This window comes from Aureobasidium melanogenum (genome assembly GCF_000721775.1).
Source record: "Aureobasidium melanogenum CBS 110374 unplaced genomic scaffold scaffold_5, whole genome shotgun sequence".
NCBI lineage: Eukaryota > Fungi > Ascomycota > Dothideomycetes > Dothideales > Saccotheciaceae > Aureobasidium > Aureobasidium melanogenum.
Window position 1 is genome coordinate 998,000 of NW_024470057.1, and position 26,799 is coordinate 1,024,798.

The following is a 26,799-nucleotide window of genomic DNA, read 5'->3' on the forward strand; positions in this document are numbered from 1 at the left end:
CCCAAATCGGCTCATCCAGGTTTAACCATCGGGATCTTTTAACATTGGTGCAGTAGTCTGAAAATGATCGGGTGCCTGCCAACGCCTCTTCGTTGATGCTGTGCTGTAGGTGAAGCTCCAAAACATCATACAAGATACAAGCTTGCATGAAAGACAGCTCTGGTGCGTCCCTGGCGCGTCCAATCAACATATATCGCGTAGTTATGGCTCGCTGAAGGAATGTCCTCAAAGCCTCAGCATTGGACACTAGCGATGCAGACGAAGAAGTGGCAGCGCCTAGAGCAGCCAGCGCCAGACAAAGGATCCAGTCGTTCTCGCCATCGAATGTCGCCGTTGGCTTATGCAAAACTTGAAAGACGGTAGTGATATTTTCGAAATAGGACTCGATACAGGTTTCCAGAGCTTGACGAGAAGGAAATCGATCAGACCGGAATTTTCCGAGGAAGAGAACTGGATTGTCAGTCATGCATAGCTCATCAAATTGCTTTAGTATGCAATTGTAGGTTTGTGTTGGGATGATAGACCGAGAGGCAGCATGCGTGACCAATGGCCCCGATTCTATGGGACTGAATTCGAGTCCGTTTCCCATCCTGCTTACGTGGTCTTGGTTCTGCAAGACTTCGGCATTGCGATGCCTTGCCAGCCGACTCACTTCTCCGTCCGCGTAGAAGGTCCCATGGCGTTTTGAAGAAGCCACGGAGTTAGTAACAGACATCGATCCGGCTGGAGATTCTTCGGTGCCAGATCCCTTACTTCCAGCTTCAGGACTCGTGCCGATGTTGATCGTGGCATTGTCTAAGGGATTCACACTAGGGGACCAAATGCTCGTTTGCATGTCCATGGCCGGAGAAAAGTTGTTCAGTGCCTGTGTCATATAGAAGTCAAAGTCAAAGTCCATGCCATTAGTATATGGCAACCAGTTTGTCGCTGGTAGAGAGGGTGGATCTCTTCCAACCAATGGTGCAACCATCCTTTGATCCTGAAAGTTGTAGTGTGACACTGATGCAGGGTCTTGGGCCACCCAGTTGGCATTGATTAGAGACCTGTCTTGCGATTGCGCAACCTGTGAGCCCGTAGTTGCCGGTAAGAATGATGTGTTACTCTCATTCAGTGGGGGCGCTTGTGCAGGTAAGCGATTCTGGGAAAGACTAAGAGCTTCTTCGCGAGGTTGCGCCGATACTAGGCTTGCTTCATGGTTTACCTCTGGCTCGGCTCTCTGTTCTGCTTCCTCGTAAACACATTGAAGTCGTCTTGAGTGGCATCGCTCGCAAGGATTTTGTCTCGAGCATCGCACCCGAGCACTAGCACATGCTCTGCAGGCTCGAGGAGAGAGAACATCAGCAGGTCCCAAGTGGTTCGCAAGAGAATTTGTGCGATGAGTTATCTGATGTCGGTGAAGCGTGTCCCTAAGAGTCAAGTCAACTCTATCATATATCTATGGCTCCTCCCCATATACTGAAGTCTGTAACTTCTCCGGCTATAGCTAAGAGAAAGATATAGTCTATAAAATGGCACAATTGTTTCAGAAGCAGAGGCATGTCCACAGAGTCGAGACCTTGTTGCCTCTCAGTGGATACCACCTTGTTTCCTATTACTATCATGCGTTTCTAAAGTTATACGCGCTACATGCTCTGCAAACGGGGAGGCTGTATAACCTTGACGGAGCGAGCGACGGGGCAAGAGAAGACGCACCTTCTAACAAAGCTCTTGCCACATTGTGAACACACGAATCTCTTATCTTGAGTGTGTGTCAACATGTGACGTCGTAAGTGTGTTGTTCTCTGGAAGACTATGTTGCAAGTCGAGCATCTTCGTTGTGAGTCGTCGCGGGCTGCGGCTGGATAGGGCTCGTTTTCGGGCATTGCGGGTGACTTATATCAGGGCAGTGTTAATGACGACGAGGTTTTGAGCACGACGACCGCCACGGGTAAACTACTCGGGTAATTAGCGGCTGATCTGAAAGTTAAACGGGAATCCAACATGACGCCTATGTCGCGGAGGACACCCTGCTCAACCTTGATCGCACTTATGATACCAGATCCCATACATGGAGTACCTCTCTGACAATCACCTACTCATAGTGAAAACTTTATATGTCATGTCCTCACCTTCAAAAACCAGATGGCGAGAGTCATCCACTGAAGAGAACAACTTGCTTGGCCAAGATTATCAATACTCGATCGTCGCTATGTGAATGCAGATTCGTGTCGATGACTCGCTGGAGAATGACAAGAATTCCCAAAGTATCGAGCCTATTGCTTTACGAAAACAGGCATCATGTCTATGGGACAATCAACCTCGACGTCGCGACCACCATCATAAACCTCACCGCCCTCGAAAGCTTTCCAAGTTGCACCACTAGGAAGATAGACTGTCCGCTTGCGTTGACCCAGATTGAAAATGGGTGACACCAGATATTTGGGTCCGTACATCTGCTGGTCTTCAATCAACCATGCCTTCTTATCCCCAGGGAAGTCATAGAATATGGGTCGGATGATCGGAGAACCTTTCTCGTGAGCTTCCCTCATGAGACTTCGTGTGTACTCTCTCATGCCCTCTCTGATCTTCATATATTTCTTGCAGATCTCGTATACTTCCTGGCCGTAGGACCAGACCTCGTTCGGAGCTCCAGACAGACATGTTGCGCCGCCGGTGGTGCCGTGCTGAGGTTGGTGGGGTTCACGGTCACCATGCAGACGCATGACAGGACAGAATGTACCGTACTGGAACCATCTGGTGAACAACTCACGGAAAGCTTCGTCATCTGGATTGCCACCATGGAAGCCACCAATGTCAGTTGTCCACCAGCTAATACCTGCCATACCCATGTTGAGTCCGGCAGCGAATTGGTTCTTCAGGCTGTACCAGGATGAGGCAATATCGCCACTCCAGACCAGAGCACCATACTTTTGACTGCCAGCCCACGCGCACCGCAGAAGATTGACGATGTTCTTCTGTCCTTCAGCTTCTTGACCCTCATAAAACGCACGAGCGTACTCTCGAGGGTAGATGTTGCCAATGCTCACGTTTGATCCTTGCCAGTATCTCCAATTATCGAAATGGTAGATGGAATACTCTGGTTCGGCTTCGTCCAACCAGAAAGTCTTGATTCCCTTAGAGAAGTAGTTTTGCTTGGCTTTGTTCCAGACATACGCTCTGGACTCGGGGTTGGTCGCATCAAAATGAACAGTATTACCCTCGAAATCCATGGAGATTCGCGTGCCACGGTCGCATCTGATCAGCAAACCCTTCTCCACCATCTCTTGATAATTCTCAGATCGTCGATCGACGGTAGGCCAAATCGAAACCATCAGCTCAATGTTCATCTGCTTCAACTCCTTGACCATAGCGTCAGGGTCTGGCCAGTAGATGGGGTCAAACTTCCATTCTCCTTGCAAGGGCCAATGGAAGAAATCGATAACAATGAGATCGATAGGCAATTGACGGGATTTGTATTCTCTAGCGACTTCGAGGAGCTCTTCTTGTGTCTGATAGCGGAGCTTGCATTGCCAGAAACCGAGACCATACTAATACAGATCAGCACCACTCCGTGAAAAAACATGACTAGCGAGGAGTTCCTGTAGATATACCTCTGGCATCATTGGAACAGTTCCTGTAACTCCGGCATAGGCCTGAACAATCTCCGCAGGAGTTTTTCCCGCCACAAGCCAACAGTCCAAGACAGTGGAACTCATTGCCTCGAAGGACATGATGTTTTTGCCGAACACAGCTCTGCCGATGCCAGGGTTGTTCCAGAGTATGCCATACCCCAGAGAAGAGACGGCAAAAGGTACACTGGCCTGTGAGTTTCGATGTGCGAGCTCGAGGTCAAGGCCCTTGAGGTCAAGGTAAGGTTGCTGATACTGGCCCATCCCGTATATCCTCTCATCCTTGTCGAGAGATTCCAAGCGCCAGGCAATATGGTAGTCGTTCGTGGCCGGGATTGCTTGAAATTCACGAGCTTCTCTTTCGATTGCGCTGCACTTAGGGTCCAAGACATCGCGACGGGTTCGAACAGCTTCGTCCAGGATGACCTTGCCGCCATGACCGTATACAGTCAATTTGCCGTTGGCCGTAACTACGGCTTTGATTTCACCATTAGTCAAGGAGCTCGAGTTCTCTCCAATCTCAATCACAGCAGATTGGCCCGATGGTTCTTCGAGAGCCCAATTCTCCGAAGGCATGTGGCTCAGCTGGGTGGCCCGGATGCGGAGGGCGTTCTTGCCCCAAGGCTCGATCCAGAGTTTGTCGGCATCATAGCTGAAAACAAGATGGTTGTCCTGTTTGGCGAACATGGTGGCCCTGCTACAGTAATGTTGCTAAGGCGATGCGCGGTCTGCTCGGTACCCCGCGTAATATAAGTAGAACATGGTGCAAACGACTCATCGCAAGAAAGATATTGAAGTCTCTCTCACTGGCCTTATCGGCTACCTCAAAAACGCTGGCAAACATTCACTGGCCGACTGAGAATTGCCTGCGCCCCGTTTCCCCTCTTTGAAGGAGCTTGAGCATCCCCGCCGGTCGACACTGCCCGTTGTGGAGCGCAGGCTTGTTGCAACGTAGCTTCAGCGTTGCCTTCCATCTTACCACTACAAACAATCTGGATAACACCACCACCTCAACGTTTCCATCGAGTTCCTATCGCTGCCGTCGCAACCTCAAATTGTTCCCCCGCCGGAAGCCCCGTCGCGACTGCTAAAACATCCTGAACATCGACCAACAACTCGGTCGCAAACGACCAATTTACCCGAAAAGGTATGCCGTATGGAGCTACGACACAGGTTCGTGATCCATATATGGTCTTGCTTGTGCAGCATCTAGAAAATCGACGATAAATATTGTAATTCGGCTATTTTCTGGTTTGCGAGCACATCTACTACGACCGCATCGATTTTGCCAGTCCTACCTAGGAAAATTGCCAATAGTCAACATAGAATAGATATCCACTACCACCAGTGAACTTCAGGTAGATCTTTGGTTACAGTCGCTCCACTGACAGCATAAGTCACCATCTTGCCAAGACTGCCATCCGTTGGTACCAGGCACAGTGCAGGTTCCAATCAGAGTACCGGTCAAACTACCCAGACGAAGCTCAATCTTGCTACCATCGGTGGTTGAAGCAACACGAGCAGAGAAGGGTTGCTCCATTACCAAAAAGCGACATCAGCAGCCTTGACATAGTCACCTTTCTCGATATTGACGATCGCAATCCCGCCCTCATTAAGTTTGAATGCCAAAAGAGATAGCCATGGTCTCCGCCTCGTTACAAGTGCATGTATTCAAGGTTCCAATCTGTGGGGTTCCCGCGCTGGTCATAGTGAGAAGCGGTATCGTGCCGTCTGAGTTGTAGGCGAAAGGCTCCACTGCAATAGAGCGGGCACTGAAGGCATAATAGCCGATCATCGTAAACAGTCGAGTAGCATCAAGACAGAACATGGACATCTGGGGCACTGTTTGCCTTTGAATCAAAGTACGAACGTGGTCAGATTGGTTGCTCCGTCTATTCTAGTCAACCAAGTAAGCGATAGACCAGAGCCGTTTTGGACAGTGAGGTAGGCGTGAGCTCACAAAGCAGTCAACTTCAAACACTCGATGAATGCTCATAAGGAAGTCTACCAGCCGAAAGATTCTTCAAAATATTCGAGATTGCTGCAGCCGTGTTTCAGTGAACGATGGACAGCGAGTCTTGCTTCATCAGCCATAGCAGGTGGACCGCAGACCAATACAGCCACCTTCGTCCCTGTCAGCCTCGCTCTAGTCGCAGCTTTGGCGATAGCAGCTGCAATATCTGGTCGTCCGTACTGCAGTTCTGACCTCAAGTTTTCATGTTCTTCGCCTCTGGGTTGTTCTTCTCCATGCTTGGGTGTTTCACTTTGTCGTGTGAAAAACAGATCAGCCGAGAAATCATCCCTTTGAGCTACGGTACGGAGTTCTTGCGCAAAGACTTCTCCGATAAAGGATGCTTGCCGCGCTGTCCAGAGTAAATGCATGTGTGTGGTATCCGAGCTGCCTGCTTTAGACAGTGCCACATGTTCCAGAATATACGGTACCGCTGAAGCAATGCCGGTACCGCCAGCGATCAGCAGCACAGAGTCGAAAGATGATACAGGGCAGTGATGACCATAAGGGCCCTCTAGGAGAATCGTTGGTTTAGTGGTTTGTGTGGGTGCCAGGAGACACTCGTCTCGCAGTCGTCTAGTCCAACCGTCGTAGGGACGGACCCAGAAGGTCAGACTTCGAACAGTAGCTTGATATTTCGAACTGAAATCGGATTGATCAAACTCGTTTGGTAGATCGTCATGTTGAAGCAGATAGGTGTCGGTATCCTCTGATGCAGAAGACTGTGAATACCAGGCTCCAAGCGTGAAAGGATGGTTCTCATAGCCTTGCCAAGTGCTAGGTTGATAGAGGTAATAACATTGTCCAGCAGCAGGTTGAGCCAGGATTGAGCTAGTTCTTATGTCAAGTCTGATCACCTCAGACTCTTTGCTATATGAAGCAACTGAACGTGTGCGATGCATGACTTGCTTGCTCAAGTGTACATGTATATTGCAAGCTATAAGGCGCAGTAGCCTAAGTACACGATCGAGAAACCATACGATTACGATTGGCCAGAGATATGTATCGTATTTGTTATCGAAAATGGAAGTGTGTCTATTGCAGTAAGCACTTGAAGTCAGTAACAAAGCGGCGAGACTTACAAGAAGCATCCCGCTAGGGTGATCACAGAGAGCACAATATGAAGGACTAGAAAGATCTCGTAGAACTTGACGCGAAGCCATGATGCTGAGAATAACAAAAGAAAACACATAGTGAGTGTCGCCTTGAGGATGTTAGCCTATGAGAGATGTGACAACCCACATACAATCAATATCTTACCACTACACCAAGAAGTAGCCAAAGCTGTGTGAATTCTCTCTTAAACATACTCCATCCCTCTATGTATGGTTAGCATGTATTAGATGATTAAGGGGTCATCGAAATACCAAATTCGACAAACAGCCAGGTGTATACAGCTGAATGTACGATTGCTAGTATTGTACCAGCTCGAGCGATGTGTCTATGATAAATGTTGAATGTTCGATATGACAGACCTGTCGCCCACATGAAGACATTATTTCTACCAGCGAAAATCCAGATCAACGGGAGTGTAGCGTAAGCCATGATGCCTGTACGATCAGCGACGTATCGCCAGAGTTGTTGAGACTTGTCATTCCAGCTGATTACCTGTCAGTCACCCGTGTTTCAGAAAGATGGTTACTACTCTTACTAGATATTGTTGGATATCAGACGATAGTGAGACACAGAAAGATATGTCGTCAAGAGATAGAAAGCTAGGACAACAGCACTCTCCATCCTTGTTGGGATAGTGCACCAGTATAGTAGACGTTGGTGATGTGATCCGAAAGCTGGTGGGATTATCAGGTTTACTCGAACCCACATCCATGCTGATTGCAGTATTTGCGTCGCTGTGCTCGATTGTACATAGGGCGCATGGAATGATATGTTGGTAGATTTGAGGAAACGTACAATTGTTGAAACCCCAAGGGCGATACCCCAAAATCCATAGAGTGCGACACTGGACTGATGATGCCAATTCATCTCATACTCCCAAGTCATCTGCTAGGGTCAGTTGCTTTGAAAGAAGTAGCAATTGCGATATGCATACAAGAGTATTGCCGACTCGTCCGAAGAAAGACTTAGAAAGCCTGACTGGATTTGTGATATTTGTACCAGCAGGCACTTCTTCAAATTCGACAACTCTCATCTGCGCAATGTCGTCGTGTGTGATATTGGCAACAACTTGCTGCCAGTCCAGGAATGCAAGACCGTCACTTTCACACTCTTTACGGATCTTCTCGAAGCCAATAGCAATCTCGTCATCCGTGCAGAATGTTTTCCCAGAAGCATATGTAGAGATTGTCCATAAAGGATTGATACATTTTGGACCATAATATGTGCCGTGTCCTTCTCCAGAGAAAGTGAGATAGTTGTACGAGACCGAGACGGCATGGAGGCAATATTCATTGCTAGGCATTAGAGTGCCCCGAATGGTTGCTATGCATACTCCCACTCCATATAGCAGCCCAAGCAATGCTATCGAATTAAATATGGAAGAAGCCACGGATAACCAGGTCCAATTTGTTCGAGATCGAGTATGCAGTGCTGGTCTCTTCCGACAAGCGAAAGGCCTTTGGTTCAGCGAATTTGCAGCATCGTATCCTTCCAGCAGCGGTGAAGAAGAGCTCAACATCTTCTAAGTTTGATTACCGGTGTTTGATGCCACGGGCAGACTCGATGGCTTATCAATCTAATCAGATGACGCTGATAAGCAAGCGAAGCATGTATGAGCTGGGCGCTTGTCTAAGCAGCTGAGCATTCCAGACATCCGAAGATTCCTTGCAGCAAATCGATGCTACGAGAGCGAAGGTGCTAACCAGATCGTGAGGAGAGAATACGTAAAAGCTGCAAAAGCACGCACGAATGCTGAGTTCTCCAAGGCTCGGCGGCCGAGCTTGGCGATAAGATAAGTTGAATCGCGGATCTAATCAGAGCACGAGTAGAAACTGTGCTTTGTACAACTCAAACTTTATTTGTGCGTGTACAGTTACAGACTCTCAAGTCCAGTCTACTTCTTCACAGCTATCTGGTGCGCTCACAAGCCAGCTTTCTATCGCAGCTGTCTTCCACCCAGAGTTCCATAAGTGAATATTTGTCGCGTTCTTCTCGTCGACCCAAGACTCTTCTGGTCTCTGATTACCGAAGCGGAAGACACTGCTTAGATAACAGACTCCGCCACTGAATTGTTTTGTTTTTTCAACAGTAGTGAAGTTCAGATGCGCCCACTGGAAACATGTCTCCACAGCCTCGCAAGCAGCGTTGCATGCATCAGGCGAGGAATTTGGATCTGACTCTACAGTAGGCTCGCCTGTACGTTCATCTGGCTTCTTGTGTGCCTGAGCTTTTGTGCGAGGGAGCTTAATCGTGTAGATACTGTCTTGCGACAGGTTATCCCACTCAGAGCGCAGCTCTGGAAATATGACACCAGACAGTATATCTCTAAATAGATGTGAAAAGCGTATGTGTGGTAGAGTGTTTGAAGATGGATTTGTGTAAAACTCATCCTCCAGCATCCATAGATTTTGCACCTCCTCGGAACGCAAGTGGTGCTGAGTAATGACAGGACGACACCAGATGCCAGTACCAATGGGCAAGCTCATGGGCTTGTGGCCGCTAAACATGGGCGCGGCCGAGGTCAGATTGAGATCAAGCTCCTCCTTGAGTGCTTTGGCTACGACGTAATCACCGAACCATAGATCGGGAATCCTAGCGTCCCATCGGCTAGCAAGGCCCTTTTTGGTGACGCAGAAGTGATACATGGCAGCACGCGACAGCACAAAGCCACTTCCGCCATGGGCAAAGTAGAAGCCATCTCCTTCCTCTTTCTTCATAGGTTCACCCCGCCCGAGATAGAGTGGCTCGCTTGGATCAAATCTCTGGAGCCATTGCACGAGGTTGCGCCAGACAATATAGGTGTCGGTCTCGGCAAAGACATACCAGTCTTTGTCCGGTTGTAGCTCCCAAGCTCTTTCAATCATATGCAGAAACTTGTACTTGTCAAGAGCCCAGGCTGCATTGTGGCCAGCAGTTCGCCAATCAGAATTGGAGTCTTTCATTGTGCTCAGTGTGTGGATGTCACGGCCCTCGGCTTGGTATTCTTTTTGCTTGCGATATAGCTCAAAGTCGGGGTGGTGTGCGAGGAAGTCGGGATCATAACGAGAAAGCACATCGTGGATGTGCAGCGAGTGGATGTCTTGGTCCAAGTCGGAGAAGAGTAGGAGAGTGTCGGCGCATTGCAAGATGGTGAGCAGCTGAGTGGGCAGCTTGTCGAAAGCCTCGGTGGCGCCAGTCTTGATGGACAAGACAATGTTGCTAATCGCTGATGCTGGCGGACACTGGGGAAGCTGTGCTGGCTGCTGCGTCGAGGCCTTGATGGACAGAAGATGAGGACTCGGATCCGCCGAGGCATGAAGGTAGAGGTAAGTCAGAAGAAAGACAGTCGAGATGGCGGCCAGCGCTGCAGGCAGCGGCGCACGAGGGATGGTCAACAGCATCACACCACGCTACACAATACAACAATACTGTATTGTACCTACTCTGGCGACACGAGAAGGAACGACCTACCAGCAGACTCTTGCTTTGAATATTGATACTTCATTTGCAGCCCGCGCTCAGGGGCTGTCTCAGCGAACCACAAGCTCGCCGTTTTCTCCCAGCTGAGACGACTCCTCCCACGTCTGACTCTCCTAACGCACTTCGACCCCCCGCTGCTCCGTCGCTCGCTCCAGCTTGGCGTCAATCTATCAGTCTTGACTGACCACCCCTCGCCGGTCGTAGTCATATATGACATTGGCCGTCTCGGATCCTTCATGCTCACTACCCGTCGTGATTGAACGGGAGCGACCGGTCAGCCCATCTTAAGTCCGGTACGGATTTTGGAGTGCCATGTCGACTTTAGCCCGGCCGTACAACCATCAAAGTAAGCGTGGAGTCCCTGTCATGAGTGGCTTTATCAGGTATGACTACGGATATTGCAGGGCACTGGTATCGCCGTTGGCTCATCCGGAGCTAAGACGATTTTATGGCCAAGCCAGCCATTATAAAACCAGTGCCATCCTGGAGCCAGCCATCCGCTCGGATTGAACAAGCAAATCTCATATATATATATATATATATATGCATATAGACATACTACGATACAGCAAGTCTCAGGAAGAACCATGGCTCCTTCCTCTCAAGCATATCGTCCTTATCTGGAATCACACCAAAACCCAGCAGGACCTGGCGATGCCCGTCCCACAGCTACTCAAGTCATCAAGGACTTGGACCTAGAGGGCAAGCTCGGCAACAAGACAATCTTGATTACTGGCGGTAGTGCGGGACTTGGGGTCCAGACGGCTAGAGCCTTGTACCTGACAGGAGCCAAGATCTACATCACCGTTCGTGACGAGCAAAAGGGTCAGAAAGCCATCAAGGCCATTACCAAGGACGCATCTGAGGGTCAAGCTGTCGAGCTTGTTCACTTGGATCTTGAAGACCTTGACAGCGTGCGCGCTGCAGCCGAAGATTTCATAACTAGAAGCAACCAACTCAACATCTTAATCAACAACGCAGGTAACTTTCTGTCACATCGTCCTGCTCCTTAAATTCCAACTCATCAATCACTGTAGGCGTAATGAATGTTCCCAAAGGCAAGACCGCGAGTGGCTTCGAAACTCACATGGCAAGCAACCACTTTGGCCATTTCCTGCTGTTCCAACTCTTGAAGCCTCTTCTGCTTTCCTCGTCCACAACGACCGATACTTCCCGCGTCATTAACTTGTCCAGCTATGGTCATACCTTCTCACCCATCTGCTTCGATGACATAGCATTCGAGGGCTCGGAATACAATCCATGGGCAGCTTATGGCCAAAGCAAGACCGCGAACATTTACATGGCCAACAGCATCGATCGTCTCTATGGATCCCGAGGCCTTCACGCCGTATCACTCCATCCAGGTGTTATCATTGATACTGAATTGCTGCGCCACAGCACCAAGGACGCTTTCGCTGAATTCGGAGGTGAGGATGTTTTTGGATATCTCCCAAAAAGTCCTGAGCAAGGTGCCGCAACTACTGTGTGGGCTGCCTTGACACCTCACTTCAACGACAAGGGTGGCGTCTACTGCGCTGATTGTGGCGAATCTGTCAAAGCTGGAGATAATGCGCCGATCGGTGGCCCTGAGTATGGCAGTCATGCTTATGATGAGGAGGCTGAAGATCGTTTGTGGGAGCTCAGTTGTAAAGCTGTCGGTGCATAAGACATCTACATAGGTAAGAGATCGAGTTTGAATAAGAATAAGAATCAAACGGAAAACGGTTCAAGGAGCTATGTCATCCTAACTCGTCAATTTCTCAAAATGCTGTGATTTATGATTCTGGTATCTCAAATTCAAAAGGTCTAATAGTCCTGCCCAACTCCGCATTGTCACGACTTTGCGATTACAACTGCGCATAACCCTCCTTTCTGTTCCTCAAGGTCTCGAGTGTCCAGTTGGAAGGCTGCCGGCGCAACTGACTTTTTCGTGGTTGATCTTGTGTTGTTTGATCCAAGCTGACAAGTTTTAGCTTCTGTCACTTTCATAGTATGCGTGCGCGGTTGTGGTGTTGTTCGCCCTACGTTTTGTCTTTCCAGATGGCATGGCCAGGGTTCATCACCTGCTCACCATCAGCATCTTGGGCGTTGACAAAGACAATGATAGACAGACAAGAAATTAGAATAGAAAGATAGACTTACTTGTTAGGTTCGAACACTTTGGGAAGGGGCTCGAGGTTTTCTTTCAGCACTGTTTTGCCATCAATTATGCGAATACGAGGAGTCCCCGGGGAGTGATACTGTTGAAGAACATCAGGCGCTGTGCCATTCACACGGGGAGATCGTGTCGAGGTTGCACGCTGACGCTCGAGATCTGCAGGATTTGAAACTGTGCGGGCCATGCCGCTGAATGGACATCTGCTCATGCCGTCGCCGAGGTGTGTTGCTTCTTCGATGGGGCGGCCCAGTGATGTCTTTCCACTGTCAGAGCTCTTACTGCTCCCAGTACGGGTTGTGTAAATGGATGAGCCGTCATCGCCGAGAACCTTCTTGCCATGAAGGTATCCCTCGCGGTCCTCCTCTTGAATCTCTCCTAAAAGTGCGTCGGCTTCCTCTTGGAGGAACTCGGCGCCATCGGTATTGTGCCATCTTTCAATGAGGTCGTTCTGAATCCAGATAACTTTGCCCAGTGCTTTGACAATGGCAATCTTGCGGTGCATCTCGAGGCGTGGGTGGGAGAGGATGGCTTCGAAGAGTGAGTCCTGGATGAAGCCCAGACATGCGCCGAGGAAGACATAGTCGACATGTAGAGGGTTTTGGCGACCTCTGCCTACATGCATCAGGCTGTTGTAGAAGTGTAAGCCATGCTGGTCATGTTCGGGATATGCCAGTATTGTCTGGCTTGATGGCAACTTACCCGACTTTGTCCAGATATTCCTAGAAATGATGAGCAACGTTCAACAGATGGCAATGATAGATGCTTACCCAGTAGTCCATTCGTGTGCAGTCTGAGTTGAGCTTCGTGAGGTACCACCTCAAGAACTGTAGGGAGTCAGGGATGAATGCTTTGTATTGACAGTCTACACATACCATCTTCCTGTGCTCAATCTGAGCACTATCTTCTGTGGGCCAGCTTTCAACTGGGCCTTCATCTCTGCTATCCCTTGTGGTAAAGACACGGGCTGTGATGTCGTACTTGAGAAGCTTCTTGTACACTATGTTGACAATAGCAGGAATGACTGCTTTGATATACTTCTGTCCAGATATCAAAGCTTGGACGTCATCTACAGCATGGAAGTGTTAGACTGAACAAGCAGATATTGCTGACACGACTAACCAGTTCCAAATTCCAAGAACGAATGCAACCATTGGACCCGAGCCGGTAGCGATGTGAAAATGTCGCGACGGCTTACTCGCTCCATAGATCTTGGCGGGTCTGTATACATGATCGTGGTGTGATTAGAGTTGTTAGTGTACCTGTAAAGAAAGATGGGTGTCGACGATCAGATCTGAACGGCGCGTGAAGCTAAGAAGTTGAGATACAACGAAGCAGCATAGAACCAAGGTCACGGAGCTAACAGGTTTAAAAGAAGCAAGGGGAGGCAGGCAAGCATGAAAAGAATTGATCATTGCGCTATCAACTCGACCGAGGACATATCCGGAGCGCGAAATTGGCAGCTCTCACTGACCAAGACGAACTGTCGCATGACAGCACGGTGCCAGCATTCCCGGGACGGCGGGCCCCGCAGGCATCAAAGACCCAGCGTCGTCTTGTTTAGCGTAGCCCTGATTGGCACATGGCACCGATGATGCAGGTTGAAGGAGGGTTAAAAGAAAGCTCTTTGGGCCTGTCATTGCCTTGTTCCGCACGGACAGGCAATTTTGAGGGTCTGCCGCCGGCCAGGGTCCAAGCACCTCACCTGATATCCTGCCTATTCCATGAATCTGCTGTTGCTAAGCACGCCACTCGCGACCTATATTCGTCGTCAGGATTAGGATCTTACGAACGTCAATAGGGTACTTGGATCCGTCATGGCCGTGATTCCCACCTCGGTGCAATACGAGTGGTGGAGATTCCGAAGCATGAGCCAGGAACCAAGAGATGCAGGGGAGCTAAAAGGATCTGTCTCGAGCCCATTTTGCCAGGGCCTCGGTGCAATGTAGAATTGCCTTGGGATTATTGCCGCTCGTGCTTCTACGCTGGTCATGTCCATTTCTGACAATCGATCTGCCCGCTGGGCGGTGAAACTACTGCACCGAGCTCTGGTTGCGCTCGTGTCTTGACAGGTGGGCCCCACCATCGCATGCAAGTAACGACTGAGACACGACCGAGCAACCCATCTGGCGTATCTAACGCTGGCTGACCAAGCGTCTGGGTATCTGCATGCCACTCAGAAAACAACATCGCCAGCCGCAGAGGTGGTCACTATCTTTCTTGAATCCGAGCAAAGCCATGTGGCAAGGCTGAAAGTCAGGGGTAGACTACTTCTGGTTTCGTCAAGTTGCAGCATGGAAACACACGGATCAAATTCGCGAAGGAAAAGGCAGACCCGAGTCGGCAATTGCCCTTGCTGACGACTCACGAAGATTGAAACTTGCATCTCACGACTCTGCAAAATTAGGACCCGCTAGGAGTGAAATCCTGCAGCCATCTCGGAAAAGGCCCAACTTTGCTGATCCTACCGTCGTGTCTGCTGCCATACCACATTCCTGGCAAAGGTCAAGACGTGTTCTGACGCTGTGACAATACTCATGATTGCGAAGATGAAAGAGACGAACCTGTCAAGCTTGGACCCAATCGTATTTATCTGGCACAGACATGGAACATATCGTGCAAGCGAGAGTACACTATATCGCTACTGAATAACTGATATCAAGATCTGTCCTTGTGGTTGCGTGATTATGTTAGTGGAATACTCCCATCTGAAACAGGCATGCCCTACCTTGTTGTTATCACTGATACGCTGATGGCCGTAAATGTGGTGCCTCGACACGATCCTTCGACGGTTGCTTCTGGAATGAAGAGTCTCGGCGCGCATACGGGAGGACGGAAGCTGCCTCCCGTCTGTAAAGTAGATCATGTGGATTCAATATGGCAATTAGTAAACTTCTACAGAGAATATTAGGTGATAATTGCAAAAACTGTGGAGATGCAACCTCTACATTTCGCCGCAAGAAACTTTATTTCGGTGTGAATCTTAGAGAAAAGATTGGAGAGAAAAAGAAGAGAAGAAAAATTGCACCGGGACGCCATCATGGCTCGTCAGACATTTAGACCCAAAGGTGATGCATGGGATGCAAAAGAAGAATTTCCGGTGCGGGGAATCGAACCCCGACCTCCTCGGTGAAAGCGAGAAATCCTAGCCGTTAGACCACACCGGACTGTTGAGAAATTGCTTGCAAAGATGAAATATATACTGCTACATGACATCTTGACCGTGCCATCCAACCCAAGCACGAGTCGACGTCACAAACAGCAATTGGATGATTTTCAAGTGAGCAGTCATCACCAGGGTTAAGAAACTGCTGCAGTGTGCATGAAGCGTTGAGATGCAGAATGGCACCGATGGATAACGTGTTAGATCTTCCCGTGGATCGAGTCAGATACGGACCATGATCTGCAGCTTTGTTGTCAAGTTGAGGATGCTTCAGGGAATAAGCAGGGAATCAGAGACGCAATGTTATACGTCAGCCTCAGTGATGACAGCCTTGGTGCCGGAGTATTATTGAATAGAATGATTGACTTGAATGTCAGAATCCTGTGCTCATGCAACATAGCAATCGTGGATACATGTCCGTGTGAAAATGATTACTCTGAGCTCCGGGCTTCCCCAGCAAGCAAATTGAAGCTTGGACGTGTGATGCGGTGTCACATGAAGAAAAATATGGAGATTCAAGTGGAGTAGAGAATCATCAATGGCAACGCAGACTCTGCTGTAAAGGCAGTTGCGCCCTCAATTTCTTTGTTTCGTGTCGTGCGCTGTCCTGAGTGTCCTACCTAGTTATTTTCCTTTATCACCAACGGAGCGCTTCCTTTTCCTACTATATATACCCTGAGCATTCCTCCTGGCATTGGAAGCTATAGCCATTCCTCAACGCCGACTTGGATACATTGGTCACACAAGCGGCTACTCACATTGAACATGCCACCCACCTACGCGCCCACCTTTGGCCCTGAAGATGCGTCCGACGATGACAGCGAATACGGCGTCGACTCTAGAAGCGAATTCGACAGCGACATGGCAGCCGATGATCACCACGACGACCCTAGCCTCTCAATGGTGGCGTCTAGAACTCTTTCAGACAAGGGAGCCGACATGACAGCCAGCATGCTCCTGGAGCGCGAGGAAGAGCCTGAAGGCATGCTGCCTAGGGACAAGCAACGTCGCACAACCCACTACAGCTCATCGCTCGAGAAGGCTATGAGCCATTCCGAGGCAAAGCAGTTCTACCAACGACAACGCGCCGAGAAGCTCGACAGTCCAACCATGGGCAAGCCTCGTACCCTCAGTTCTCACGTTGCCGGCGATGCTACTGCCTTTTCTTCTCCGCTTAACCCGCTGAGAGCTAGTAAGAGCACCGTCAGCTTGCAAGCAAAGGATGCTGCATACAAATCTGCTCTGCCTGTTGGCATCGCCAATGCCGCAAAGCTCCCGACCAGCACTGAAGTTCAGACTCCTGGCCTCGGCCACTTCGACAGCGCCCGCCACTCTTTCTCCCAACAAAACGACGCCCCTTCACCCTTGATTCAGGCCGATCGGGAAGCTCGCGCCCACACACATCACCCCAACCTGCCTCATGAGCAGAAGCCTTTCCTGGAGCAACAAGGTCTACATGGTGCAGGAGCTGGCGTGGGTCTGGGAAGTGGTTCTGGAGGCTTTGCTGTAGACGACTCAAAGGTCACTGCTGAGCTGACAGCCATCTACAGCAACATCCAAAAGGTCTTGGACCTGAGACATAAATACATGCGTTTGTCGCTACAGGGTGCCACGGACAATCCCAAAGATGAGCCCGGCTGGACCATATATCCTCCTCATCCCGATCCTTCGTGGCAGGAATACGAGCAGAACATGACTGAAAGCCAAGACCTCAAGACTCCACGTAGGAGGCCTCGTAAGATGGGCCAGAACATTGGTGAAGACTTCGAACTTGACGACCTGATGCCTGTGCCTGGACCTGGCGAGATGGCCTTCCGTATGGATCCAAACGGCGTCTACCAAGTCTATGAGAACAACAAAGCCGCCGAGCTCGACACTCCCATTGTCCATGTTCCGACCATTCGCGAGTTCTACATGGATCTCGACGCCATCCTGAATGTTTCCTCGGATGGTCCTAGTAAGAGTTTTGCTTTCCGTCGTTTACAATACCTCGAGGGCAAGTTCAACTTGTATATTCTGCTCAATGAGTATCAGGAGATTGCAGACACCAAAGCTGTGCCGCACAGAGACTTTTACAATGTTCGTAAGGTCGACACTCACGTACACCACTCGGCTTGCATGAACCAAAAGCATTTGCTCCGTTTCATCAAAAGCAAGATGAAGAAAAGTCCCAACGAAGTTGTTCTGTTCCGTGACGGCAAGCATCTGACTTTGCGGGAGGTCTTTGAAAGTATCAACTTGACTGCATATGACCTCTCTATCGACACGCTTGATATGCACGCTCACACTGACTCTTTCCACCGTTTCGACAAATTCAACCTCAAATATAACCCTGTCGGCGAGTCACGTTTGCGTACCATTTTCCTGAAAACGGACAACTATATTCATGGCAGATACTTGGCCGAAATCACGAAAGAGGTCATTGCTGATCTTGAGGCTAGCAAGTACCAGATGGTAGAATGGCGCATCTCCATCTATGGTCGTGATCTAGAGGAGTGGGACAAATTAGCGGCCTGGGTTGTGGATAACAAGCTGTACTCGCCTAACGTGCGATGGCTGATCCAGATCCCCCGCCTCTACGACGTCTACAAGAACTCCAACCTGATGGAGAACTTTGAGCAGGTCATTCAAAACGTCTTCCAGCCTCTTTTCGAAGTGACACAAGACCCTAGCTCGCATCCCAAATTGCACATCTTCCTGCAACGAGTCATTGGATTCGATTCAGTCGACGATGAGAGCAAGACGGAGCGTAGAATCTACCGCAAATTCCCACTTCCCAAAGAGTGGAACACAGCACAAAACCCACCCTACTCGTACTGGATCTACTATCTGTTCGCGAATATGTCGTCGCTCAACGTCTGGCGCAAGCAGCGTGGCTTCAATACTTTCCTTCTGAGACCTCATTGTGGTGAGGCTGGCGACACTGACCATCTCGCGGCTGCTGTTTTGTGCTGTCACAGCATCTCCCACGGTCTTCTATTGCGTAAGGTACCCTTGTTGCAATACATTTTCTACCTGGAGCAGATTGGCGTTGCAATGTCGCCCTTGTCCAACAACGCACTGTTCCTTGCTTACGAGCGCAACCCTTTCCTACTATACTTCCGCCGCGGTTTGAACGTCTCCCTGTCCACCGACGATCCCCTTCAGTTTGCCTTCACAAAGGAACCCCTCATCGAAGAGTACGCAGTGGCTGCTCAGATTTACAAGCTCAGTGCAGTCGATATGTGCGAGCTCGCCAAGCATTCGGTCCTCCAGAGTGGATTCGAGCACTCTGTCAAACAGCGCTGGCTCGGTCACAACTACCACCTTCCCGGAGTTGCTGGAAACGACATGGCAAAGGTCAACGTGCCAAACATCCGCGAGGCATTCCGCCATGAGACTTGGTTGCAGGAACTTGCCATGTATGCTAATCTTCCCAAAGGCAGAGATTCGCCCACGTTTACTGATTTTCCACTTTAGGATTGACCGCTATACCGCAGCGAGCGACCCATCGCGCAAGTTGTCTATGTCAAATCTCAAGCCCAACCATCCCTTCTCTGCCAACCTCACAGCACCTGGCTCGCCCACTGCTCAATCAATGCAGACCAACCCTTCGGCTACAAACCCCCTCAACCATTCCGAATACTTCCATTCTCGAAATGCACAGAATAGTAATTTCCAGCTGCCAGGTCCAGCTGCTGCTCATCACCACTATATCCCCAACGCCCAAGCTGCCCGCATCTCCCAGTCGCCTAGTATGGTCAGTCTTCCAGGCCACAGGCACACCCGTACATCCAGCATGGTCGGCCACGGCTCGCCCGCTGGTGGTCCCGCACCCACCTCGATTCCTCCAGACATGGCACCCATGCCCATGTCGTCACTCGATGCATCAGAGCCTCGCTTGTTCCCTGGTATTGTGAGTAAGAGTCGCAAGGGCAGTATGGTGACAAACAGATCTGGAATCGATGTGGGTAGTGAGGACAACGTCCCTGACCACATGACCCAGAGTCTGCCTGCTATTGCACTCGGCAAACCAAGACCCAGTGACGACGATACGGCAATCGTGGAGGACGAGGACGAGGTCGGCGAGACTGCTTAATGTTGTGTTTACGAGCATGAATATCAGGACTTGCGTCTGGTCGGTCTATGTATTATCATGGAGTTTTCCTTAGTTTTGCACATTCTGAGCAGAAGTTGCCCTTGTCATTGGGCTTCCATTTGTGGCTGGGTACGTGGATGCATGAATGATGTCCGTCTAAAAGTCTTGGGTAGTTGTCGAATGAGACATGAACAGATGCCTAAGGTAGTGGGAATGGTAGACAAACGATCCAATAATATTGATAATATCACGACATCCTCCTGCATACCTGCTCGCAATCAATTTCCGCTCATGGCGATTGTCTATACACTAGCAGGGAAGCTGTACTCTGCAATAGTGATCTTGTCGACCTTGAAAGTCTTGTTGTCTTTAGTCACGAGATTACCAGTTGCGCCAGTCTTGCCCAGAGTAGAAGCGAAATGAGCGTCTGCAGCAGCAAGAACGACAGTAGTGTTGACGTACGAATGCTCATACACCACACCCTTGAACTCATTTTGAGCTTCTTCGGCAGTTCCGAAGCCAATGGCTTTGCCAGATCTGGTCGACAGGGTTGAGACGATCTTGCCTTCGACGCTGACGGTTTGGGTGGTATTGCCTGAAGCCTCGTCGTACTTGTCTGTTTCATGAGTTAGTGCTTGATCTACAGAACTGAATAGATTCGCTTGCAGTGGATCTTGACACCCTGGTTCGACTTTACAGGGAATGTAGCGCCTTGGAGTTGCACGTCGTTCTGCAACGCACTGGCAAATGCGCACCATTCTCCATCTACATGAGATTTACCACCACACTCCGTACCCTGAGCATCGGTAGAAGCTAGAACGATGGCTTGGATGAGCTGGCCCTCATCAGTACCCATACCAGGCCAGAGAGCCAGACGAGGAGTATCACCGCTTTGAGTCTTGCCAGGATACAGAGTTGTTTCTGCCTCAACGATGTAGGTGTTTGTGGTGGCACCGAGGGAGAATGCATTGCCAAAGCGGATGTTCTCAGATCCAGAGTCTTGAGCAAAGGCACAAGTTGCGGCAGTAGCGAGGGTGCTGAGAAGGAAGTTGCGGTTGACCATAGTGAATGCTGAAAAGAACGTAGAGTAACACGACCGGCGTGGTAAGTTCGAATGTGTCAAGGAGCAATGAAAGTGTTTGTATTATCAATTGCAGAAGTATGAGATGGGTGTGAGTATCTTTATAGTCTTTTAGTTTTTGGCCATGAGTAAAGGGCTAGACGAGGGCTTTTGGACGAAACATCTGGTGATTGCGAATAGCGGAGGTCTGTATAGGGCAGCGTATGATCTGAAACACTTCGTCTAAGCAGGCGAGAACAGCCCTTGTTGGGCGCAGATCACGGGGCATTTCCTCCAGTAAGAGTGACAATACTCCGATGCGCAAATACAGGGCAGAACTTGACATCGTATTAGCCCTCTCGTTGATCTATAACGCTGGTGTTTATGGATGGCCGCGTATGTGCAGCTATCAATTTTATAGATTGGTGGATCAATTTTGGCGGCAGACGCAGCGACGATGTTAACTGCCGAGATATCGAAACCTGCATGAATTGCCTAGGTCAAGATTTGTCTGGCTCTCGAGGTCGACATTCATCTCAATTCGTCCACGAATGAGCACAAAAGGGGAAGAACTCGAAGTCGCATTGGTGCCGCCATGCTAGTATCAGCTGTATCCGCCGTCGTTCTTGTCATATCTGTTTGACGTAGAATTCACGACCAGGAGGAGTGTTTCACATTGATCTTCTGTACACACAAGAAAGGGAAGGAGTGTCTCGTCGATGGCTAGGTTGAGAGAGCAGTCGCCGATAGCCGATGTTCATCCGACCCTCAACTCAAACTTCTTCCATTCATGTCATTGTCGTCTTCTTTAGACCGACCGCCATTTACCAAACTAGAAGTCATGCGAAGCTTTTCCCATGTTAGACATGAAACGGTATGCGGTTCATGAGGCATATTCAAGCAATGTCGGCATATGACGGACTGAGAGGGATGATCAGACGCCGTCGGCATTAGGCGGGAAGTCTCAATATAGCGAGAACAGCGGGGTCGTCGACGTGAGCCGACTCTCTATTCGCAGGTGTACGGTGGTCACCACGGTATCACTCGGCTATGGACGGCGATCTACGCTTGACCTCCTGTGCTCAGTAGCAAACGTGAATGCTCTTAAGACTGACCCATAGGACGACTGTAGAAGAAGTGGTATCAACAAACATCCAAAATATTCAGCTTGCATTCCAACATGCATACTACTAACGACTACCCGCCTGTCGAGGTCGACAATGAGATCAAGGGAAGATTGGCCCTGATAACCGGAGCTTCTGGAGGTATTGGAGCCGCATGTGCACGACAACTTGCAGCTCAAGGTGTGCATCTCGCACTCACTTACGCATCAAACTTGAAATCATGCCAAAGACTTGCCGACGAACTCAAGAGCCAGCCAGCAAATGCCGATCTCAAGATCACTATCCACAAAGCAGATCTCGCAAGCATTGAAGAGACAACAGCATTGTGCCCAGAGGTTGTCAAACAACACGGGCGAGCAATTGACATTCTGGTCTCCAATGCTGGATATGGTGTCAGAATCCAGAATGTATGGGAGATCCCACTCGAGGAGTTCGAGCACACTCTGAATGTCAACCTTCGAGCTACGTTTCTGCTTGTCAAGGGTGTTGTCGAAGGTATGAGAGATCAAAGATGGGGCAGAATGATCTTCATCTCGAGCATCGCAGCCTACGGAGCTGGCATCAACGGTTGCCGTAAGTTCAGCCTTTCCTTGCCAAACGTGCTGTGTCTGACATGCCGATCCAGATTATGCTGCTTCCAAGGGTGGATTGCAATCAATGATGAAGAACCTCTCTTCCCGTCTGGCACCTTACAACATCTCGGTCAATGACGTGAGCCCTGCAATGGTGGGAAGTACTGGTCTCCTGCCTTCCGCCGACAGCGTTCCTGGAGTCGTCGACAACATCCCACTGAAGCGTCTCTGTGCACCAGGTTAGCTCCGAACTCTTCTCATCATCTCCCAGTTTCTTGTCGCTGATGTTTCCAAACAGAGGAGGTAGCCAACGTTGTCTTGATGTATGCAAAGACTGGATTTGCTACGGTAAGTAAACTTTTAGTGTATTGTACAGTATTACAAAAGCTTACAACTATCAGGGTCAATCGCTTGTGGTTGGCGGCGGATTACGATAGGAGGTGCGACGTAATAGCGTATCACATCTCGGCGTTTGGTGTATCCTGTCCTAGTCTATTTTTCTCATCAAAGCATTTCGGTTTCACTAAACACTGTCGTAACAATCACTTGAGCTTGCCATACCATGAATTTATGGACGGTCATGCTATGTTGAATAGTATCAGAATTAGGAACATTGTTCGGACTCACGAAACGCTCATGAATTTCCACTACAGAATACTAGATCTGATGACCAGCTATGTAAGTTATATGACAGAAGAACGGCTGCTCTTGCTAAGCTTGTCACAGTCAACCCCCATACCCTCCAGCAAAGCACCTTTGGCTGAAGAAGCTATGCTTGCGACCCAAAACTTGGTCTCGTTCAGCAAGAACAATTCCCCACTGCGGCCAAAGCAGAAGTTTGCCACACCTCCAGGTACTAGAACCTTGCCGATCAAAGTGCCTCCAGCATTCCAGACGTTGAGGCCATCTCCACATCCTGAATATACGTTCCCAACTGTATCGCACTTGATGCCGTCTGGAATGCCAGTATCTGCCATCGCAAAAAGCCGACGATTGGCCAAGAAATCCGTCCCTGAACGCCGAATCACATCGAAGGCATAGCTACCGGGCTGTCAATATAGTGAAACTCGGAAGTGTTTGATCAAACTTACATCGAAGACACGCGAGTATCGTCTGTTGTACCGTCACCATGAATCCACTCTGTATCCGTTACATAGAGTGTCTGTTCATCAGGAGAGAAACACAGTCCATTCGGTCGCCCGAATCCATCGGCGACTGCCCTGATGTTTCCGGTCTCTGGTTCGAAGCGATACAGCTGATTTGGCAACTGCGGCTTCGGGCAGAATCCTTGCTCTGAGCCGTAGATCGGGTCGGTGAACCACACTGACCCGTCCGATTTGATCACGACATCGTTGACTGAGTTGAACCTTCGCCCATGATAGCTGTTCACGAGCGTCTGGACCTTGTAAGGGGCCGCGGCTTCCATGAATACGAGACCGCCCTTGGACGAGTGGTCTCCTTGAGAGCAGAAAAGTATACCGGTCTGATAATTGACACCTCCGTTTGCCATGGTGACATCGGTCTCGACCCTTTTCTTCGTCCACCTGCCGTCACTCTCTCTTTCGAGCTTGTGGATCATGATGGAAGCATCATCGGTCTGATTCCACTTGCACCTGTTACTGGTGACAAACAGCGAATCCTGGTCAGGCAGGTATACACCAGCTTCATGTGCAAAGGGCAAGTCATCTTCGACTACGCATCTCAAAGCTGGAGAAGAGCCAGTAATTTCTCTGAATGATTTGTCGTAGATGAGAAATCCATGTCCAGTTGTGGATGCTATGTCATGTTGCCCTTGTAAAGCTTTCTCGCTCGGAGACAACTCCTGTTCACTGTCAGCACAACGACCAGGACTTTGGACACATAGGAAGTCTTACTCTCAAGAGTTCAGTATTCGCCATTGCTTGGACACTACTCTACTGGCGCAACTATTGTAGGCAGTCTTATCTGTTGCTGTATCTCGGCTTCGCAAGGACCTCGGCAGCTCCAGGATATGCGACAATGCTGAAAACAGTCGGCTTCTGCTATATCGCCGACTCGATCGAGGGTGTCACTATACGAAAGCTTCTTTGAATCGTCTGAGGTCTGCTGACAATAATAATATCGACAATGGTCACGCATAGGCGACGGGCTTTGACGGCGTTTGGCGGCTCAATGTGCAGAACCTCGTCAGATCATGGGTTCATACATGAAAGCATAACAAAGTGCGTCGGTGAATGACGGCTGGATGCTGAAAGAGACGACCGCGCGTCTGTGAGGTATAGAGTTCTAGACTTCCGGCTTCTGGCGGTGATCGACGGTATGCTCTACAAGCTTAACGGTAGGAAGTTGCGATGCAAAACCTTGCTCACCTCCAACCAACCCCAGGTCCTCCTTCCCCAGAGAACCCCATACCACACGGTTGTCTGTGTTAAGGCCCCGCATGCGCTCGTCCGGATCTTAGAAGAGCCTCCCGAATTAGAGTGCCATCGGGCTTTGATCTGATCTATATATTCTGCTCTCTCACCTCCACAACTCGTACAGAGCTCAAGATCGACAACTCAACCGTTTTTTCACCATGGCGATTCAACTCGAGGGCAATGCTCTTCTCTACACAGTAACTACCCTGACCTGTCTTGGTTTTCTTCTTATCGGTTTTGACAATGGTTTGATGGGTGGCTTCATCAACGGTGCTGCCTTCACCGAGACCTTTGGCATCAACCTCAAGACAAACTACGGTACCAATATCATTGCGTTAATTGTAGCGATCTACGAAATCGGTTGTTTCATCGGAGCTGTCACGACCAGTTTCGTTGGTGAGAAGCTGGGTAGACGCAAGTCGGTCCTCATTGGTGTCATTATCATGATTGTCGGTGGGTAGCTTCGCTTTCATCAGTGAACAATTCAGCGAGCTAATAAACACAGGCGCACTCTTGCAAGCTACTGCGTACCACGTTGCCCACATGATTGTTGCAAGAATTGTCAGCGGTATTGGTATGGGCTTCATCAACTCAACAGTACCAGTCATCCAAGCCGAGTTCTCTCCTAAGGCAACTCGCGGCAGATATGTCTGCGCACAGCTCTCGACACTGAACTTTGGTGAGCCACATCAAGGAACTTTCATCAACTCTATCGATGATACTGACAACTACCAGGTATCATGATGGTCTATTGGATTGACTATGCTTTCTCAACTGCCGACAACGGATCGGGCACTAGCTACGTCTGGCGTGTGCCTACGATTCTCCAAGTCATCTTCCTAATTCCCATGATTTTCATCATCTGGATCATCCCTGAGACTCCTCGTTGGCTCGCCGCCAGAGATCGTAATGAAGAAGCTCTTGAAGTTCTGGCCCGCCTCAACAAGAACAGAATGAGCCACGAGGAGATTCAGAACATTCACACCGACATTGTTCGCACTGTGGCCATCGAGAAGTCTATTGGTGCTGGCTCCTGGGGTGACCTTCTCAAGAATGACAGTATCCAGAGCAGACGCAGATTCCTCATTGCTTGCAGCATTCAGGCATTCCAACAGTTGGGTGGTATCAACGCACTAATCTACTACTCTGGTACCCTCTTCAAGGACAGTCTTGGCTTCGATGGTCATCTCTCTGGTCTCATGTCCGGATTCTTGAACACATGGTTCTTCTTGGCTTCCTTCATTCCTTGGTTCTTGATTGACAGAGTTGGTCGTCGTCCTCTGCTGTTGTCCATGGTTAGCTTGATGGCAGCGGTCATGGCCGTTCAAACAGGCCTTGTTTACCAGACACAGCACCATACATCCATTGCCCGTAAGTCCCAATCAGGATATCTCTGAGGCTACTTCAACTGACGTTCAACTAGACGGTGCCGGTATTGGTGCAGCAGCGATGCTCTTCATCTTCCAGGGTGCCTTCACCATCGGCTTCCAAGCCACCGTTTGGGTCTATCCATCCGAGATCCTTCCTCTCCGTCTCCGCCAAAGAGGTTCTTCCATTTCCACGGCCACCAACTGGATCCTAAACTTCTTGGTCGTCTACATCACTCCTCCTGCCATCAGAAACATTGGATGGAGAACCTACATTATCTTTGCCGTGCTCAATGCAACATGGGTACCTATCATGGTAAGATCTCACAACTACACATCTTCCTGACATGTTCTCTAACGTTTAATTGCAGTACCTGTTCTACCCCGAAACACGTGGCCTTGCTTTAGAAGACGTTGACAGACTGTTCACAAAGGAAGGCTTCGAAGAGGGTTTCGATGCTGCGATGAACGAGAAGAATATCGAATACCAGACCGACAAGATCGAGAAGGTATGAAGGGTTTCTGACTCTACTTTCCAAGCCCAAAGGCTCGAAATTTATTCTGTGAGCAAACAAATATGTATGAGTTATGTCAATTGTTTTCAGGCTTCTTTGTGTGTTGTCATGCTCTGGATCTCTCCTCCCCGTGTACTCAAGTCTGTGACTACCGCGATACTCCGCCTGCGGCAAC

The 26,799-nt window shown here is 49.5% G+C and overlaps 10 protein-coding genes across 10 annotated transcripts; 4 read left to right on the top strand and 6 right to left on the bottom strand.

Annotated features, from left to right (window-relative positions):
* Positions 1-2,252: 2,252 nt before the first annotated feature.
* Positions 2,253-4,295, bottom strand: M437DRAFT_82898 (uncharacterized protein; the record flags this gene model as incomplete). The annotated part of the gene is made up of 2 exons (XM_041027833.1): positions 2,253-3,527; positions 3,591-4,295. The coding sequence occupies 2 exons, from the start codon at positions 4,293-4,295 to the stop codon at positions 2,253-2,255; spliced, it is 1,980 nt and encodes a 659-aa protein (XP_040881936.1).
* Positions 4,296-5,612: 1,317 nt separating this feature from the next.
* Positions 5,613-8,038, bottom strand: M437DRAFT_73828 (putative plasma membrane ferric-chelate reductase; the record flags this gene model as incomplete). Its single annotated transcript, XM_041026112.1, has 6 exons — positions 5,613-6,654; positions 6,702-6,823; positions 6,880-6,938; positions 6,987-7,219; positions 7,271-7,620; positions 7,670-8,038. The coding sequence occupies 6 exons, from the start codon at positions 8,036-8,038 to the stop codon at positions 5,613-5,615; spliced, it is 2,175 nt and encodes a 724-aa protein (XP_040881937.1).
* Positions 8,039-8,981: 943 nt separating this feature from the next.
* Positions 8,982-9,932, bottom strand: M437DRAFT_11026 (uncharacterized protein; the record flags this gene model as incomplete). Its single annotated transcript, XM_041018589.1, has 1 exon — positions 8,982-9,932. A coding segment is annotated over one exon (951 nt), but the record flags the coding sequence as incomplete, so codon positions are not given.
* Positions 9,933-10,781: 849 nt separating this feature from the next.
* M437DRAFT_82901 (short-chain dehydrogenase/reductase-like protein) lies at positions 10,782-11,860 on the top strand (the record flags this gene model as incomplete). Its single annotated transcript, XM_041027834.1, has 2 exons — positions 10,782-11,175; positions 11,232-11,860. The coding sequence occupies 2 exons, from the start codon at positions 10,782-10,784 to the stop codon at positions 11,858-11,860; spliced, it is 1,023 nt and encodes a 340-aa protein (XP_040881939.1).
* A 472-nt stretch (positions 11,861-12,332) lies between these two features.
* On the bottom strand, positions 12,333-13,580 carry M437DRAFT_43621 (uncharacterized protein; the record flags this gene model as incomplete). Its single annotated transcript, XM_041020774.1, has 5 exons — positions 12,333-12,978; positions 13,052-13,071; positions 13,120-13,176; positions 13,225-13,418; positions 13,472-13,580. 5 exons carry the CDS (start codon positions 13,578-13,580, stop codon positions 12,333-12,335), a joined length of 1,026 nt encoding a protein of 341 aa, XP_040881940.1.
* Positions 13,581-16,496: 2,916 nt separating this feature from the next.
* M437DRAFT_44237 (AMP deaminase) lies at positions 16,497-18,971 on the top strand (the record flags this gene model as incomplete). Its single annotated transcript, XM_041020877.1, has 1 exon — positions 16,497-18,971. The coding sequence occupies one exon, from the start codon at positions 16,497-16,499 to the stop codon at positions 18,969-18,971; it is 2,475 nt and encodes an 824-aa protein (XP_040881941.1).
* Positions 18,972-19,892: 921 nt separating this feature from the next.
* M437DRAFT_44021 (uncharacterized protein) lies at positions 19,893-20,653 on the bottom strand (the record flags this gene model as incomplete). The annotated part of the gene is made up of 2 exons (XM_041020846.1): positions 19,893-20,201; positions 20,240-20,653. The coding sequence occupies 2 exons, from the start codon at positions 20,651-20,653 to the stop codon at positions 19,893-19,895; spliced, it is 723 nt and encodes a 240-aa protein (XP_040881942.1).
* A 1,177-nt stretch (positions 20,654-21,830) lies between these two features.
* M437DRAFT_44318 (NAD(P)-binding protein) lies at positions 21,831-22,783 on the top strand (the record flags this gene model as incomplete). The annotated part of the gene is made up of 4 exons (XM_041020888.1): positions 21,831-22,347; positions 22,400-22,585; positions 22,645-22,694; positions 22,748-22,783. 4 exons carry the CDS (start codon positions 21,831-21,833, stop codon positions 22,781-22,783), a joined length of 789 nt encoding a protein of 262 aa, XP_040881943.1.
* Positions 22,784-23,029: 246 nt separating this feature from the next.
* M437DRAFT_82906 (calcium-dependent phosphotriesterase) lies at positions 23,030-24,244 on the bottom strand (the record flags this gene model as incomplete). Its single annotated transcript, XM_041027835.1, has 3 exons — positions 23,030-23,387; positions 23,438-24,168; positions 24,221-24,244. 3 exons carry the CDS (start codon positions 24,242-24,244, stop codon positions 23,030-23,032), a joined length of 1,113 nt encoding a protein of 370 aa, XP_040881944.1.
* Positions 24,245-24,900: 656 nt separating this feature from the next.
* M437DRAFT_43397 (general substrate transporter) lies at positions 24,901-26,624 on the top strand (the record flags this gene model as incomplete). Its single annotated transcript, XM_041020737.1, has 5 exons — positions 24,901-25,195; positions 25,248-25,421; positions 25,478-26,113; positions 26,166-26,425; positions 26,481-26,624. The coding sequence occupies 5 exons, from the start codon at positions 24,901-24,903 to the stop codon at positions 26,622-26,624; spliced, it is 1,509 nt and encodes a 502-aa protein (XP_040881945.1).
* Between the last annotated feature and the right edge of the window lie 175 nt (positions 26,625-26,799).